Raw genomic sequence first — 16,252 nt, forward strand, 5'->3', positions numbered from 1 at the left:
TAATTTTATAAATTATCTCAAATAAAATAAATAATAATAAAAATAATAGAGATCAAATCTAAAAAATAAAAAAAATTAAAAGAATGAGAACCAAATTTCATGAATAAAACTTTTCAATTAAAAAATAATAAGAAAAAAGTAAATAAAAATTAGAAAAATAAGGATCAAATTTATTTCATGAAATTGAAAAAAAATATAATTACATAAATTATCTCAAATAAAATAAATAATAATCAAAATAATAGAGATTAAATATAAAAAAAATAAAAAAATAAAAAATGAAATTAAAATAATAATAATTACTATTTCATAAATTATTTCAAATAAATAAGTAATAATTAAAAGAATGAGGACCAGATTTGATAAATAAAAAATTTCAATTAAAAAATGATAAGGAAAAAGTAAATAACAATTATAAAAATGAGGACCAAATTTTAATATAAAAATTAAATTCTAAGGGTTGAAATTAAAATAGAAATATTTAAAATAAAATATATATATAGCATTTGAAATTAAAATACAAATATTTAAAATAAAATATATATAGCAATAAAAAGTTTTGAAGACCAAGTTTGATATAATCAGCAAATAATATGACATTTCTAATTTTTTCACAACTTTCGTAAAGTGTTTTCCACCTAAATGTTTCAGAAAAATACTTTCCTGAAAATTAAGCTAAATTTTCCTGAAAAATATTTTCCTTTGACCAACTTTTATAATGACAAATAAGTATAAGAAAGTTTGAAAAGTGATTTCTAAAAAACTACTTTCCGCCAAATAAACACCTAAACTTGAGAAAATTAAAATATAAATAAGTTATTTTCAATTAATTTTTCATAACATAACCAAATACTGGAAATTAGTTAATTTTTCATAATATAACCAAATATTGGAAAATATTTTCTAACTTATTTTTCATTATACTATCAAATATCAAAAAATAATTTATTTTTTTAGAATTTACTTTTCAAAAAAAAGTATTTTTCAGTAAATAAACGGGTCAGAAAAAGTATTTTTCAGTAAATAAACGGGTCTAAGTTATGTCATTTATTACTTGGAAATAATGGGTCATTTAAATCTTAATAAAAGCTAGTTAAGAGAGTTGATTATGATTTATTGCAAGTTTATTAAAAACCTATAAAAGGCTAGAATATTGAAAATAAAAGATATCATTTGAATTCCAATGGCGCCGTGTGCAATTGTGGAGGTTTCCTAGCTCCTCAAATTAAAAGAATTCATTTATATTTTTTTTGGGTATAACACTCTTGGGTGAAGCTAGCGGCATAGGAGCCGACTCGGCATCAGCGGCTTCGTGCCGCACTGGAGAGGCACTTTTCACTCAACTGTTGCATGCATCTACTTTCAAAAGATTTCTTGCTTTCGTGGCGGGAAACGCAGAGCCCCAGCCTCGAAGATCCAAGCATAGGCAAGCAATGCAAGGCTATAAAATAAAATCTGCAAGAAATTTCCTCGCTTCCAACTCTCTCTCCATGAATCTGTGACCACCTCTGTCTCACTATACCCCTCAGTGATGGTCTCCCTTAAAAACAAGCAAGAATCTGCTTCGATAATGTACAGTTCACTCCATTCAAGATCCAGCTGTAGCTTCTCCAATATCTGCAAAAACACCAACCACTTGAAGTCTTTGAAAGCTCTACTCATAGTTAACGGTCTAATACAACACAAGCTTTTGCTGAGACAATTTTTGGAGTCTTGTTTTAATTTGGGTTCTGTTGATTTAGCTCTCTCGACTTTCAAGACAATTAAGAAGCCAAGCTTGTTGTTGCAAAACTTGATGATTAGGAGTCTAAGTAATAATGGGTTACACGAAAACGTCTTGTCTGTGTATAAAACTTGTCAGGTTACGAATTGCCTATCTGATGATTTTACGTTTCCTTTTGTTATCAAGGCATGCTCAGTTCTTGGTGCCTTTGAGATTGGAAAAGAGATTCATTGTGCTGTGTTGAGAAATGGGTATGAGAGAAATGTTGTTATAGAGACTGCTTTGGTTGACTTTTATGGAAAGATTGGTCATCTAGGGACTGCACGCTCTCTGATTGACAGAAGTCCACAACCAGACTTGGTTTCTCTGAATGCTTTGATTTCTTGTTATTCTTTTCATGGGATTGATCAACCAGTGTTTGAGGTTTTTAAGCTTATCTTCGCGGTGGGTTTGAAGCCTAATTTGAGTACTTTGGCTAGTGTAATTCCTGTGTGTACCAGATTGGGATGTTTGGATACAGGTAAGTCTCTCCATGGATTTGCTGTGAAGTCTGGATTTCTTGCGAATGAGTTCTTGGCGCCTGCTTTAATTTCAATGTATGCTCGTGATGTGTGTGTATCTAGTGCTACAAATATGTTTGAAGATGTAAAAAGGAAGAATGTTGCTGTTTGGAATGCTATGATTTCTGCTTGTACACAAAAGGATATGGCTTTTGAAGCATATGAGATGTTTCGACAAATGCTTCATGCTGATGTGCTGCCTAACTCAATTACTTTTGTGTCGGTCATTCCATCATGTGAGGTTGCTGGTGGTATACTGTATGGTGAATCATTTCATGCTTGGGTGATAAAACACGGTTTAGAAAATCAAGTTTCTGTTTTGACAGCCCTCGTGTCCATGTATGCTAAGCTTGGAGAGATGCATAAAGCTGAAAATCTTTTTGATCGGATTTCCAATAGGAACCTCTTGTTATGGAATGTGATGGTGTCTGGGTATGTGCGCAATTGTCTATGGGATACAAGTCTCGCTGCATTTTGTGAAATGCAGCTTGGTGGATTTAGTCCAGATGCAGTCTCTATTGTTAGTGTTCTTTCTGCTTGTTCCAATCTGGAGGCTGTTTTGTTTGGTAAGTGTGCCCATGCATTTAGCATTAGAAAGGGGATTGATTCAAGCCCCAATGTTTCCAATGCTCTCTTGGCGTTTTATTCTGATTGTAGACAACTCACCTCTTCTTTTAAGCTCTTTCACAAAATGCACACTAGGAATACTGTATCGTGGAATACTTTGATATCTGGGTGTGTGCATAGTGGAGAAATGGAAAAGGCAGTTGACCTTGGTCACAGTATGCAGAAAGAGGGTGTGGCATTGGATTTGGTCACCCTAATAAGCGTTCTCCCTGTTTACTGTGACAGGGACTATTTAGGTCATGGGATGACCCTTCATGGTTATGCGATAAAAAAGGGGTTTGCTTCTGATGTATCTTTGGTCAATGCACTTATCAGCACATATTGTAAGTGTGGCGATCTTGATTCGGGGAGATTTCTTTTTGAAGTTATGTCAGAAAGGTGTGTAGTGTCTTGGAATGCCTTCATTACTGGCTTGCGGCATCTCAACCTACAGAACGAGGCTTTGGTCCTTTTCAGTCAAATGACGAAGTATCAGAGGCCAAATTCTGTAACTCTGCTAAATGTATTGCCTTTGTGCTACAGCCATTTGCAGGGTAAGTCTGTCCATGCGTTTGCAATTAGAACAGGACTTTTAACAGAAACGCCTCTTGTTACTTCTCTGATTTACATGTATGCTAGATTTGAAAATATGAATTCATGTCTCTCGCTATTTGAAATAGGAACAAAAGACATACCAGTGTGGAATGCTATTATTTCTGTGCATATCCAAACAAAATATCCTGAAAAAGCAGTTTGCTTCTTCTATGATTTGCTTCGAATGGGTTTACAACCTGATAACATAACAGTTCTGAGTTTAGTTTCAGCATGCGCTCAACTAAATTTCTTGAGTCTTGCTCATTCTGTGATGGCCTATGTGATATGCAAGGGATTTGAGGAAGATTCTGCCGTTAGCAATGCCCTTATAGATATGTATGCAAGATGTGGAGACATTGTTACTGCTAAAAAGCTGTTTGAGGTCTTGATTGAAAAGGATGCTGTCTCTTGGAGTGTGATGATCAATGGATACTGTCTACATGGGGACGGGAAAGCTGCCCTTGAAATTCTCTCCCAGATGCAGTTATCAGGAGTGATCCCTAATGTCATTGTATTTTCAACTATTTTATCAGCTTGCAGCCATGCTGGTTTAGTCGAGCAAGCTTGGATGGTCCTCAACTCTATGGTCGAAAAGGGTATATCAGCAAGAATAGAGCACTATGCATGCCTGGTGGACCTGTTAGGGAGAAAAGGTCACTTGAAGGAGGCGTATAATGTCGTTAAGAAGCTACCTGGTAAACCTTCAGTTACCCTGCTTGAGTCGCTGTTGGGTGCCTGTAGCGTACATGGCAACGTCGAAATTGGGGAGGAAATTAGTGGGCTGCTGTTTGAAATGGACCCAGATAATCCTGTTCCTTATGTGATTCTTTCCAATATCTATGCAGCAGCTGGTCGATGGGCAGACGCCAATAAATTGAGGTCAAACATAGACCGGAGACGATTGAGAAAAGCAGCTGGTTGCAGTCTTCTAATAAGGGAAAGGAGTGACATGCGGTAATGAAGAAAACCTATCCATCTATCCATGTTTCTTTGTGTATTATACATTTTCTCTTATATGTTCCCCTTTTGATTTTGTAAAAAATAAAAAATAAAATTAGCATCCATATGCTCTACACATGATTCTCTAGCTTTCAAGATTTAATATAGCATTGTTACACACAAGGAAGCTGTCTCAGGGCATTGATGTTGTGTTGCAGCAACCGTGCCGCTATCCGTATCACTCATATAGTGAGCGTTCAGCAAAATTTTATATATATATATATAAGTGGAAAATTTTCCTGTGAGGTAATATATTAAAATAAAAATATATAAAAGTGGAAAAGTTTGGTGTGAGGTTGCTTAAAAATATATTAAAATAATATTTTTTATTTTTTTAAATTATTAATCTCAAAAATATATTAAAATAATATTTTTGTATTCATAAACGTTTTGGTACATCAATGCCCAGAAATTACAATTGGGTCTGTGCGTGCATCCGGACAACAAGGTTAATGACAACAGTGGTGGACCCAACCCAACTAATACACACAATACTTGGAAAAAAATAGCACCAGGCCACCTGACACACTAGACCTCCCACTTCCTCCTAAAATCCAAAAGACAAGGCAAGGCTATAGTCAACCCATCTTATGGACACTGGTAAAATCCAAAACCCAGTCATTCCCTACCATAGATTCTGCCAAAAAAAAAACCAAAATTTTTATTCTCGAGACATGCTTCTATCCCGAAGCTTTCAGCTTGTAAAATCCAGGAAAAACTGATGCACTTGATTGGTAAAATAAGTGAAGTAGCAACGCTCGGAAAAATTATAAGGTTCAAGCACTTTGTTAGAATTTTCTCTTTTTATCAAAAATTGAAAAAAACAAAAAAAGCCATTGCAGCACCAAAATAAAGCCAACTCCCTAAAGCTCTAAGCAAAATAAATTTCCAAACGAATTCTCAAAATTCTAGAACGAGATTTTCGAAGCAGGAAATCCGGCGGATCATAAACGTTTTGGTACATCAATGCCCAGAAATTACAATTGGGTCTGTGCGTGCATCCGGACAACAAGGTTAATGACAACAGTGGTGGACCCAACCCAACTAATACACACAATACTTGGAAAAAAATAGCACCAGGCCACCTGACACACTAGACCTCCCACTTCCTCCTAAAATCCAAAAGACAAGGCAAGGCTATAGTCAACCCATCTTATGGACACTGGTAAAATCCAAAACCCAGTCATTCCCTACCATAGATTCTGCCAAAAAAAAACCAAAATTTTTATTCTCGAGACATGCTTCTATCCCGAAGCTTTCAGCTTGTAAAAATCCAGGAAAATTAGCTTCAATGCTCCTCATGACATTGATCTCCCGGTTGCAGTCTGTTTAGCTACGTAAATCTGCTTTGTTTTTGACGAGGGGTAGTTCTTTTCTGTACCCAAAGTTTGATTCCTTCCTTGGAATGCCATTCTACGATGAGACCATTCAGCCCCGGAACTATTCTTCTGAGATCCTCCACCTCCTCGCTGGTAATTATACCCAGAGTAATTGTAATGCTGCGCAGATGTATTCTTCTGGTGCGAAGGCTTTGTCTTCAAAGCAGACCTTGAGTTCTGGCCACTACCACTGCTAGCCCTGTCATTCTGCATAACATCTGTCTTGTCAGCCTCTGGAATGGTGCTTGCAGATGTGCTCTTAGCACCAATGCTCTGAGTTGAAGTCCCCACACTGGTGGTAATGGAGTCTACCAATCCAAGTTCATCAGGTAACTGGCTGACAGTGGCAGCAGTTGCTGCAGGGAAGTTCTGCCTATTGTCAGGAGTTGTTGTTCGAGACCTAGAGAACCTGTTAGCAGCTAATGGTTGGTCATCAGGAAGGCTGTGGTTAAAATGAGATGGTGCAGGAACACCCTCTGCCTGTTGCAATGGCTTTGACACAGGAAGTGATTGAAGAGGGGATGCAGACATATGAGGCCAGTTAGCTTGGACTGAAATGTCAGAAGACTGGGCAAAACAATTTAATCCAAATGTTAGGTCATGGTACACCATTCTTCAATACAATAGCATCATCACAGGCTAAGCAATAGGAAAGAAATCATTAGTCAACCTCCAAACAATTGATGTCAACCAATTTTAACATCTGCTAAAACACATGACAGAAAAGCTTCCAATTCATTAAACAATTTTTGGCAAAAAAAAAAAAGGCAAACACTTGTAGAGGGAAAAGAATGGGAATTAAGCATCATTTTGGCAAGCAAAAAGTTCTCAGCTTCCAAACCATAGATCAAATGTGTACCTGAAAAGGAGAAACATCAAACATGGCCACAGGCGAGGCCATTGACAAAAGCGGAGAACCAGGGGCAAGATGCTGGATAGCAGGCATATTGGTGGGATTGCGCTGTGATGACACCATATTCATGTCCCCTTCACCAACACTCATGGCAGAAGATGCAGGGTTATGCTTCCAATCAGGTTGTTTTCCAGATGGGATATATGTGGTGCCCATATAACTCAAGCCAACTTGTCCAAACTGTCCCACTGGTGCAAAATGATTGTAGACAACCATGTGAGGTGGACCTTGAACCCCCGGGATGCTCCCAGGTGAGCTGATGAAAGGGCCTGTGAAACCAGCTGGAGGACCATAGAATGAATCTACAGCAGAATGCTGTTGCCAGGCACCCAGCGGACCTGTAACTGATGCATTACTTTTCTGGGACTGTGACTGAGTAGGTGTTGATTCATCATGTGGCCCAAAAGCAAAGATCGGCCCTCCCAACATGGGATTCATGTCAAAGAATGGAAAATGAGAAGATGGAGCTCCAGGGACTTGTGAAAGCATATGGCTTCCAGAATTCTGTGGAATTGGCAAAGGTGGCCATAAGGTAACTGGAGTCTCCACTGAAAGGTCAGCCGGCAGAGCCACACTAAGGGACTCTTCAACTCTTGATTGACTTGCTAATTGCTGATCAGCAGAAGCACCTACAAATTATTAACAAAAAAAGCTTAAAGATAATAAAAGGAAAAGAAATGTGAGGCTCCCAACAAATATTGCAGCAAAAAAAAAATAGTACCCGCTGATATGCTATTAAGATCTGCACCTCCAAAATTTTTTGAGTCTGAACCAGAGGCGGGGCCTGCACCCACTACATTACCACCAATCTCATCACTACTAATAGCTGCAACAGCAACAGCTGAAGCAGCTGCTTCGGCTTCGGCTTCAACTTCAGCTTCACAATCTTCCAAATGAGCACAAGATTCATTGGAGTGTTTCTCTTTTTCAAAGAAAAGAGAGCAATCTTTTTTGGCTGCAGAGAGATTATGAGAAATATGAATGTCCGATTGACATAGACCTGGAGGGCCAATCCCATGGGAAACAGCCCGTCTATTAGAAGGAGAAGGAAGAATCGGAGATGTCACAGCACCTGAATATAAGGGAACATCACAAATTTCAAAATAAGGCCAATAGTAATTCTTTAGATCAAACACAAGTTCACAAGAAAGTCAATGCCCACCAAATTGAATTTTCTCCCCAGCAAGTAATGAATTGATTGGGCTACCAACAGAAGAAAATGACTTGTCCTTGCTCAGAAGGGATGATGATGGCAAGCTGGGTTCACTGACTGAGTTAGTTGGATCACCAACAGATGAATGTGAATCAAATTGCACAGGCTTCATAGCCTCATCAAGTTGAGTCTGTGTAAGTGCCATAACCTAGCAGATACATTTAATCAGATGCCAAATTGATGTTGATTGCAGATTTACCAAATGGTCATGGATGATTAAAAACAATGATATTATTGCAAAAATATGAAGAGATATCAGAATAATTATTTCCAAAGGAAACTAGATCATGGATCTTGAAAGTTGAAACTGTAACACAAAGCCCACTAAAACAAAATTTATCAGCTTGCTTATTCTAAAGGCCTTGTTTTTTTTTTTTTTTCCTGCAGTTAATTTGCATGATCAACATTACAGACTGGATCTATTTGCTGGTCAACAGAAATTGGTCTGGCAAATCGTCTAAACATGTCATTAATTGTAAGCATTTTAAAATTTAAAGCACATTAAGCACAGGATCTATCTACATATATGATACCTCCTATCGCAGAATTTATATATTTTCCTCTCAAGTGCCTGTCCCCTTTTTTCAACACAAAGACGCAAAAGAAATTAAACAGAAATTCTATTCTCATCCTTTCACTCCCTTCCCCTTCCTTTCCTTCTACTATTTCACCTCCTTTCCATCTTCTTTGGAAAAAGAAAAAAAGCAGCATTGGTTCTGAGGGCTTGAAGACAAGTGTCGTAGGACTGGACAGAGATGCTAAAATCATTAAGCCAGATCTTGACTGAACCAAGGGTAATTTTTTGCAGTGCACTCCAGAGAAACACTGCACCAAACTTAGAAAGCAATTAAAATGACCCAAGACCCAATATCGATGAATAAAATCATAAAAAGAAATAGCCACTAAATTGAAGAACTTCAACTAACAAGCAAATTTTCCATCATGTTTTTTTAGTGAGATCATAACAATCATTTTCATGCAAAATGATAGAACAGAAGAACCCTAAGAGAAAATTAAACTATCATGGCACTTTAACAGCAATAATTGGAAAAATGATGGTAATAACTAATTACCATACCTGATGGTTAATCCGTGAACTACCCCAGGAGCCCAAAGAAGTTTGGACAGTTTCTAGAACATTATTCTTGTTATCAAAAATTAAGCCCGAGGCATGGTTCTTTCCACTACCTGACACACCGGTCAAGGAACTTGCATTGAAGGACCTGCAGAAGAACATATGAGACTTACAAGTCTTTCCATATATATTTGGATATATAAAATTCTGAAAGTGTACATACTTGACAGCCAGAGTTTCAGTTTTCACAGCAGGAGTTCCAATTGGAGGCAATGGTTGAGACACTATAGGTGTATTGAATCCAGCTGATACTTCAATGCTTGCCAAGCCATGCCCCTCAGGTGCCTCAAAATCAGAACGAATGCTGTTTGATGCCTCTCCACCAACTGGTGTGTGATTTTTATTCGAGATGGAAGACACAGAAGCACTTTGCGAATAAGATCGAGGTTTTCGTGGCATCTAATAGCAACAAATTAAAGTAATTAAGCAACATGTTTTTTGATGCAACAAAAGCTAATTCAAAGTAAAACAACAAAGGAACCTTTGGAACCCGACACTTCGCCTTGATCTCTTTCTCTCTCTGTTCACGACGATCATTCAGCATTTGCCTCTTTGACCTCACCTCAATGAAGTCATCATCACCGCTAGGGGCTTCTATGCCAGGTTGCTCAAAAACACGCACGATTCCACTTTGCAAAGGAGCATCCAAGTCCTCTCTGGAGTGAGAGATGTTCTGGATCTTTCTCACAGATTCTTTTCCAGCTACCTTTTCAGCCCTGCTTCGAGAACCTATTTCCTGCAAACTTACAGGCCTTGAACTAGATCCCTCTGATTCAGATATCTGTTTTGGTTGTCTATTTGCAACAACCACCCTCCTAGACCCACTTCTAGCACCAGCATGTGCATGACTGTTATTAGACTTATCATCTACCTCTGATCCAGCAGATTGCTTCTTCTCTGAATTTTCACGAACTCGAAATTCAGTTCGCAAACGTCGAGGTTTCCCCTGAAATCCACTAGAATCTGAGCGAGAAATATCTGAAGCTTGAAATGATGATCTTGGGCCAGAATGTTTCGCCGGGAACGCATACCGTCTCCCTCTCCCACTTGACATTAGGCCTGGACCCTTTGAAACTCCTAAACCTTTTTCTTTTGTAACAGATAGAGATGACACTTCCTCAGTTTGAGACCGGTATTCCAATTCTCGAGCGGGTACAGTTTTGAAATTCTTCACAAATGAATTTTCTGCTTGAAAACCTGATTCAGGCCTCGAATTGATATCGCCACTGTGCAAACAATCTCCTTTGCCCTTGTGTATTTTTATAGTGCTATCAGCTCTTTCTCTCAGTGGCAATGAATTTCCCTCTTTCACAGCCAGATGAGATAGATCCAAGTGTTGTGAAAGAAGGCCTCGTTGGTTATCCATTGAAACTGATGAAACATCACCTTTCACAATGTCTTGACCAGGTTTAATAGGTACAGCAACTCCAACACTATGATTGAAAGAAAAATTACCTGGAATATCAGGTCGAACCAAGGACATCGATTGAGGATTCAAAGGTAAAACCCCCTGTGGAATGGGAGATGTATACCTCAGCTGACCAAACTGAAAGAGTGGAGGCTGTGATGGGTGGATATGAGTGAGGGATGATCCAACTGGGGGATGGAGATGAAGTGGCATCTGTATAGAACCAATCTGTATGGCTGGAACTGGTGAAGGTATCAGAGAAGGACCAGAAAATAGCCCAAACTGAAGCTTAACAGGTACCTCTGGCTGATTATTAGCAGAAGGAATGGTACACATGACAGTTTGATCAGATGACAATTGGATTTGAGGCTGAATGGACAAGCCAGAAGCATCAGAATGATACATGTGCTTGGGCAATGCTGAAGTTTGAGAAGCATTTTTGGACTGAATTGCCTTCTCTGTTTCCTGGAAGATTCTTGTAGAATTATCGAGATTCACTTGAGTAGAACCATCCACATGTTGAAGGGTTTGCCCATCACTGAACATTGCATCAAAAGATCCCTGCTCTTCTGAAGGTTTTGGTGTCACAAATTTGGTTTCTTCATTCGTTGAACTTCTTTCAAAATCATCATTAGGCATTCCAACCTCAACACCCTCATTGAAGCCTAAGACCAAGTTTTCCATCATATCAGGAGCATCTTTCTCATCTAAATGCATGTCTTCAAAATCTTGAGTCAGGTTAATATTTTCATCTTCTCCATCATGCACTTCATCTTCTTCCTCATAGCCATCTTCATCCTCATCATATTCTTCTTGCTCCTGCAAGTGTATCATCATTTTATTTTATTTTTTTGTGGATGAATCAAAGGTGAGCAAATAAAAGGAACAAATCAGTTATCAAGATATTCAAATGGAAAAAGTCATCTACGATGGGGAAATACAAGAGAGCTTAGGGCTGTTCCTAAAACCAGATAGGAAAAACACGGAAGATGATGGACTGCAAGCAGCAAGATCAAAAGCCAAACAAAACGGTGGCAATTTCATGAACTTGGGATAACAGCATTTCAAACACCAGTCTCTCCAAGGTTCAGTAATCCATAAATTAAAAATTCAAGGCAAGAAGATTTTAAGCACAGATGAATATCCAACAAGTTGGAGATTTAATCATCAACATTAAACGAGCTGCAATGAGGTGAGTTTGCAAAAGAAAGCAGAACCAAAACACAATAAACATCAAGCATTATATGCTAAGTGAATGTGGAGACTTGTGATTAGGAAGATGCTATGCTAAAGATGCCCATTTTGTAAATATCATATCAATGTATCCTTACATCTAAGCAGCACCCCACCCCCCACTTCTCTCTCTTCCTAGAAAGAATCTTAATTTCATATACCATACCACTTAGCACAAAAATGATTTATGAAATAACCAGAACCATGTAACAACATTTGCAGTGCATCCAACTCAACCACAACAATCACATTAACTTCCTTTTAGGCACCAATTTTATGTAAGAAAACCTATCATTGTGAAAGAACAAGGTTTCTCGCAAAACAATATTACACATGTATAGAATAAACAAAAATACCCTTAGACCCAAAAGACAATCACTATGGCAGCAAACTCTAGCAAATTTATCAAGGAAAGACAAGCTTCCAAAGCAAATCTCAAACAATACCAGTTTATTTTTGGAATATATACCTGCAACTGCTCATCATTCTCAACAGCCCACTCCTCATCCTCACCGTTAGAGACAATACTTGAGCCACTCATCACATTCTCTTTATTGGCTTCAGCAGGCAAGGCTAAAGATTCATTCTCTTGACCCAACAAGGCAACATCTTTTCCTTCACCAGCTGATAACACTGGAGAATCTCCAGATTCATCCAAATCATCATTAGAGAGATGAACTGGAGAATCAGGGGGGCTTGAAACACAGAGTGAAGACTGTGAGTCACACCTTGTTGTGTTTGTATTCAGTTTCTGCACCTCAGTCTCAGAATTCTCCTGCTGGGCAATTATTTCAGCTCGTCCAAGATTCTCTTGATAACTGCTATCATACCTTGCCTGCATGGTAGAATCATTTCTAGCTCCGTGATTGGACTGCATCTCACTCTCTGGAAAGGTTGAGGGACCAGGGCATTCATTCTCACCTCTATAAGGGTTTCTGTGCAATGAAGCTATTGGTGGAGGGGGTAAAACACGAGGTTGCCGCATGGGATATCGTGACCTCCCAAATGAATAGAGACCATCTGGCTCGTGATTTTGATACATTCTATCATGGTATTGAGGACCTGGACTGCCCCTAGTCTGAGCATGCCCCCATGCACTATCAGCAAATCTCTCTGCAAAGTTCTCTTGGAACTCAGATTCAATCTCTGAGTTTCTACTAAAATAATCTCCATCCCCAGAAATATTCCACCTTTGACTTCTAAATTGTTGACTAAAATCATCAACTTGAGGATCAGGAATCCCTCCTTTAAGATAAGGCCTAGAGGGTATTAATCCAGGTCCTCCATAGAACTCTTTCCTAGAAAATGCTCTCCCTCCAACAGATGCATCTTGCCTGGGACTGGGTTGACCATTCTCCTGGTCTTGTGGAACAAATGCTCTAATGTTCACATTGTCAAATGCATCTCTCTTCCATGAATTCACATGTTTTCCTGTGTCTGAAAAAGCTGAAGAGCCATCTCTAGAAAAGTGCGGCCTAGAATCCATCTCATATGGTCTATTCATTGCTGAGGAATCAGAAGATACTGAAGCTGTGATGCTCTCCACCATCCTTTCACTTTCTTCCCAATCAGCAACATCTGCCACCCTGGAAACATCTTTTTCTGTTACCATCCCTGTCATTATCTCATCTGTAACACCAGAAGAATTGTCATTACCACTCTTCGTTGCTTCAGCTTGCCTCTTCGCAATCTTTTCTTCCAATTCTAAAAGCTTCTTCCTTGCACTATGTTTCCTCCTCTCCTCCTCCATAAAGATTCTCTGTTTCTCCTCCTCTCTAGCTATCCTATGTTCTTCTGCCCTTCGGATGGCTTCCAGTCGCTCTTGTTCAGCTCTCCATTCAGCTTCTTTAGCTTCTTCTTCCAACCTTCTCTGCCTTTCTTCTTGTTCCCTAGCTAGCCTCATTCTCTCCTCTTCTTCTCTCCGAGCTAGCTCCATAGCCCTTTCCTGCTTTTCAAGTACCAGCTGCCGTTCCAGTTCCTGCATCTTTTGAACTCTCTCAAGTTCAGCCTCAAAAGATTCCCGAACAGGATCGTGGAAATCAGTCTGCTTAAGCACATCCTTCTTCTTCTTAACCAAACTGACAAGGGTGCCAGAGAAGGGATCCCGTCCATCAAAACCAGAAGTTCCAATGTCCTTCATGAAAGGGTCCTCTACATAAGGTTTTTCACTCTTTGAAAATGGGCGTTTCTCCCTACCAAAATTCCATATGGGATCATTGACTGGAAGCCCTTTACCACCCACAGAAAATGATGATTTGGCAACCGAGTTATTCTGGTAAGTATCACCCCTGTGCCTATTGTATTGTTCACTGGCATAATGTTCTTGAGTATTCCGGGCAGGCCCTCGATTGCCAAAAGAATCCATAGTATTACTCCAAGGCTGTTTCCCTCCTTGCCCATACCCCACATCCCTCCTCCCAACATCATCCTGAGAATTGACCCGGAGTGCTGAGGGGATGTACCTATTCTCTTTGACTGTTTCTCTGTTAAAACTAGGTGGTCTTACACCAATACCATTTCCTTCATTTCCACCCTCTTGGGTGATGAATTTATCTTTTGTAAGAGGCAAAGAAGCTCTCCATGATTTCCTTTCCCTTCCCTCTCTACTAGGTGTTCTGACATCTCTTACATAAGTGTCTACCTTAGTGACTTCACTAGAAGAAATCTTTCCAGTTTCATTGTCACGCTGTCCTCGCCTGTCAAAAAGATTGTGAGCTGGTTTCTGCGGTAAAACACTAGGTCTTGGAAAATCAAAACCCCTATCCCAGTAGGCCTCATCCTTTGGAAAACTATAATCTCTCCCTCTGTCAGTCAAACCATGCCTTGTGTCCCGCTCATCATCAGCCCAATCTGACCTAGGATTCAACCGAACTAATGGCAAAGGGCCCGCAAAGTACTCTTGCTGTTTCCGCTCTTTCTCAGATGTAACAGAATGACCCAACCCTTGGCTGTCAACACCATCCTCATCCATTCCAGTACCCACATTATTCCTCACCTGCATTTGGGGACGCATATCAACAGCCCTACTCAAACCAAATCCATCCCTCTGCTCATTACCCAACTCCTCACTCAAGACCTTCTTATGTTTCTCATTCAAACCATCCTTCTGCTTCTTTTCCAGCCCAGAAACAGAAGGCAAAGTTGCCTGCAATGAAGGAAAATCCTCACCCCTCCAAACCGTAGCTTTATCCACCACTGAATGACCCCTTGGACCATCAGAAACAACAGTCAGCTCCACTGACCTCACTGAAGGTGGCATATACACACCCACGCTACTACCAGTGCTTAATTTATTAACCCCATTACCCACATTACTCACTCCCTGATCACCACCACCATAATTATTTCCACTCTCAGCTCCATTATTATCACCACTAACATCAAGCCCTTCTTTTTCCTGAACTGCAATCGCAGCAGGCTTACTCCACCCCATACCAGAAGAACTAGGACGAAGCCCATTTCCTGGACCACCACTACCATGCCCACCCCCGGATCCCAATGAATCAAACCTTTCATGCTCCTTACGCAAGGATGGCAAATTCAGGGGGGGCGGAACAGAAAGTTTCGGCCCAGCAGCTTTTTGAGAGCTGCGTGGCCTCGAAAGCACCACCATTCCTCCTCCTCCTCCTCCAGCCACACCAGGCCACCCCCGACCCTGCCCATGATTATACTGATTATTATGGTGATTTTGATGGTGTTGCTGGCCATAAGATTTATTCAAATTCACAGATACATACTTAGACCCTACTCCAGGATTGGCCATTTCACGGTCCGACCCGAAATAATCAAGGCGGATTCCGATTCAGATCCCCGCCAAAGCATCAAAAGTAAGATACAACAAAACCCTAAACCTAATTTATTCCTCTTCTTTATTCCAATTAAAGCAGATCTCACTGTATCAATAATAACAAAAAAAAAATCCACAAAATCAAACGTTAGAGGGTAAAATGATAGTCTTTATAATCCTGATCAAGCAAGCAATTAAACGTGAAATTAATCAGCGACTAACAACAACAATACAATAATGTTAGTGAAGCTAGGGTTCGTAGAAATGGGGTGGGGTGTACGATAAGGGGTACCTGCAAGGGCGTAAGATAGAAACGGCGACGATATCGTGCGCCGCGGGGGTGACGCGTGAGAGATGTTTTTTCTTACAAGATAAGTCCTGAGAGAGAGACACACAGAGAGGAGAGTAACGAGAAGAGAGAAAAATGAAATTGAAGCAGCGAACGGGCGGAAAGGAAACTTAAGGAAAGTTTCTTTTTCTGTTATTTTTACTTGTTTATTTATTTTTGTAATGGTTATGGGTGTCTTTTCATGACTCCCTAAGTTATATGTTTGATTATGATTTAAAAATAATATGTTCAAAAAAATCAAATTTAGTTTCTATCAATTAAATTTTATATATATTTAATTTAATCTATTGTTGAGATAGTTATTAAATAAAAAATAGTTTAAAAATATTTGATTAAAATAAGTTTTGAAAGTG

The 16,252-nt window shown here is 39.4% G+C and overlaps 2 protein-coding genes and 1 long non-coding RNA gene across 8 annotated transcripts; 1 reads left to right on the top strand and 2 right to left on the bottom strand.

The window, feature by feature from the left end:
* Window positions 1-1,268: 1,268 nt before the first annotated feature.
* Window positions 1,269-4,560, top strand: LOC105112026 (pentatricopeptide repeat-containing protein At5g39350-like). 2 transcript variants are annotated; one of them, XM_011007569.1, is made up of 2 exons: window positions 1,269-3,443; window positions 3,570-4,560. In XM_011007569.1, exons 1-2 carry the CDS (start codon window positions 1,532-1,534, stop codon window positions 4,439-4,441), a joined length of 2,784 nt encoding a protein of 927 aa, XP_011005871.1. In that variant the 5' UTR covers window positions 1,269-1,531; the 3' UTR covers window positions 4,442-4,560. The 2 variants fall into 2 exon arrangements, with proteins under 2 accessions (XP_011005871.1, XP_011005870.1); XM_011007568.1 differs by having other exon boundaries at window positions 1,269-4,560.
* Window positions 4,561-4,870: 310 nt separating this feature from the next.
* On the bottom strand, window positions 4,871-16,011 carry LOC105112028 (uncharacterized). 5 transcript variants are annotated; one of them, XM_011007571.1, is made up of 10 exons: window positions 15,843-16,011; window positions 12,233-15,656; window positions 9,604-11,355; window positions 9,286-9,521; window positions 9,066-9,210; window positions 7,937-8,135; window positions 7,496-7,846; window positions 6,721-7,403; window positions 5,754-6,428; window positions 4,871-5,188 (listed from the first exon to the last, which is right to left on the bottom strand). In XM_011007571.1, exons 2-9 carry the CDS (start codon window positions 15,524-15,526, stop codon window positions 5,781-5,783), a joined length of 7,308 nt encoding a protein of 2,435 aa, XP_011005873.1. In that variant the 5' UTR covers window positions 15,527-15,656; window positions 15,843-16,011; the 3' UTR covers window positions 4,871-5,188; window positions 5,754-5,780. The 5 variants fall into 5 exon arrangements, with proteins under 5 accessions (XP_011005873.1, XP_011005874.1, XP_011005875.1 ...); XM_011007572.1 differs by lacking the exon at window positions 4,871-5,188 and having other exon boundaries at window positions 5,340-6,428; window positions 9,604-11,349; XM_011007573.1 differs by lacking the exon at window positions 4,871-5,188 and having other exon boundaries at window positions 5,340-6,428; window positions 7,937-8,117.
* LOC105112027 (uncharacterized) lies at window positions 8,368-9,058 on the bottom strand. Its single transcript, XR_839694.1, has 2 exons — window positions 8,697-9,058; window positions 8,368-8,624 (listed from the first exon to the last, which is right to left on the bottom strand). It is a non-coding gene; the product is annotated as an uncharacterized LOC105112027 (long non-coding RNA).
* Window positions 16,012-16,252: the final 241 nt, after the last annotated feature.

This window comes from Populus euphratica, unplaced genomic scaffold (genome assembly GCF_000495115.2).
Source record: "Populus euphratica unplaced genomic scaffold, PopEup_1.0 scaffold386.1, whole genome shotgun sequence".
In the NCBI taxonomy this organism is placed as follows: Eukaryota; Viridiplantae; Streptophyta; class Magnoliopsida; order Malpighiales; family Salicaceae; genus Populus; species Populus euphratica.

Coding starts and splice junctions, on each gene's coding strand:
- LOC105112026 (XM_011007568.1), top strand. CDS start 1,532: ATGGTCTCCCTTAAAAACAAGCAAGAATCTGCTTCGATAATGTACAGT.
- LOC105112028 (XM_011007571.1), bottom strand. CDS start 15,526: ATGGCCAATCCTGGAGTAGGGTCTAAGTATGTATCTGTGAATTTGAAT. Junction 9,211..9,285: donor ACTGAAACTCTGGCTGTCAA/GTATGTACACTT, acceptor GTTCTTCTGCAG/GTCCTTCAATGCAAGTTCCT. Junction 7,847..7,936: donor TGGGGAGAAAATTCAATTTG/GTGGGCATTGAC, acceptor CCTTATATTCAG/GTGCTGTGACATCTCCGATT.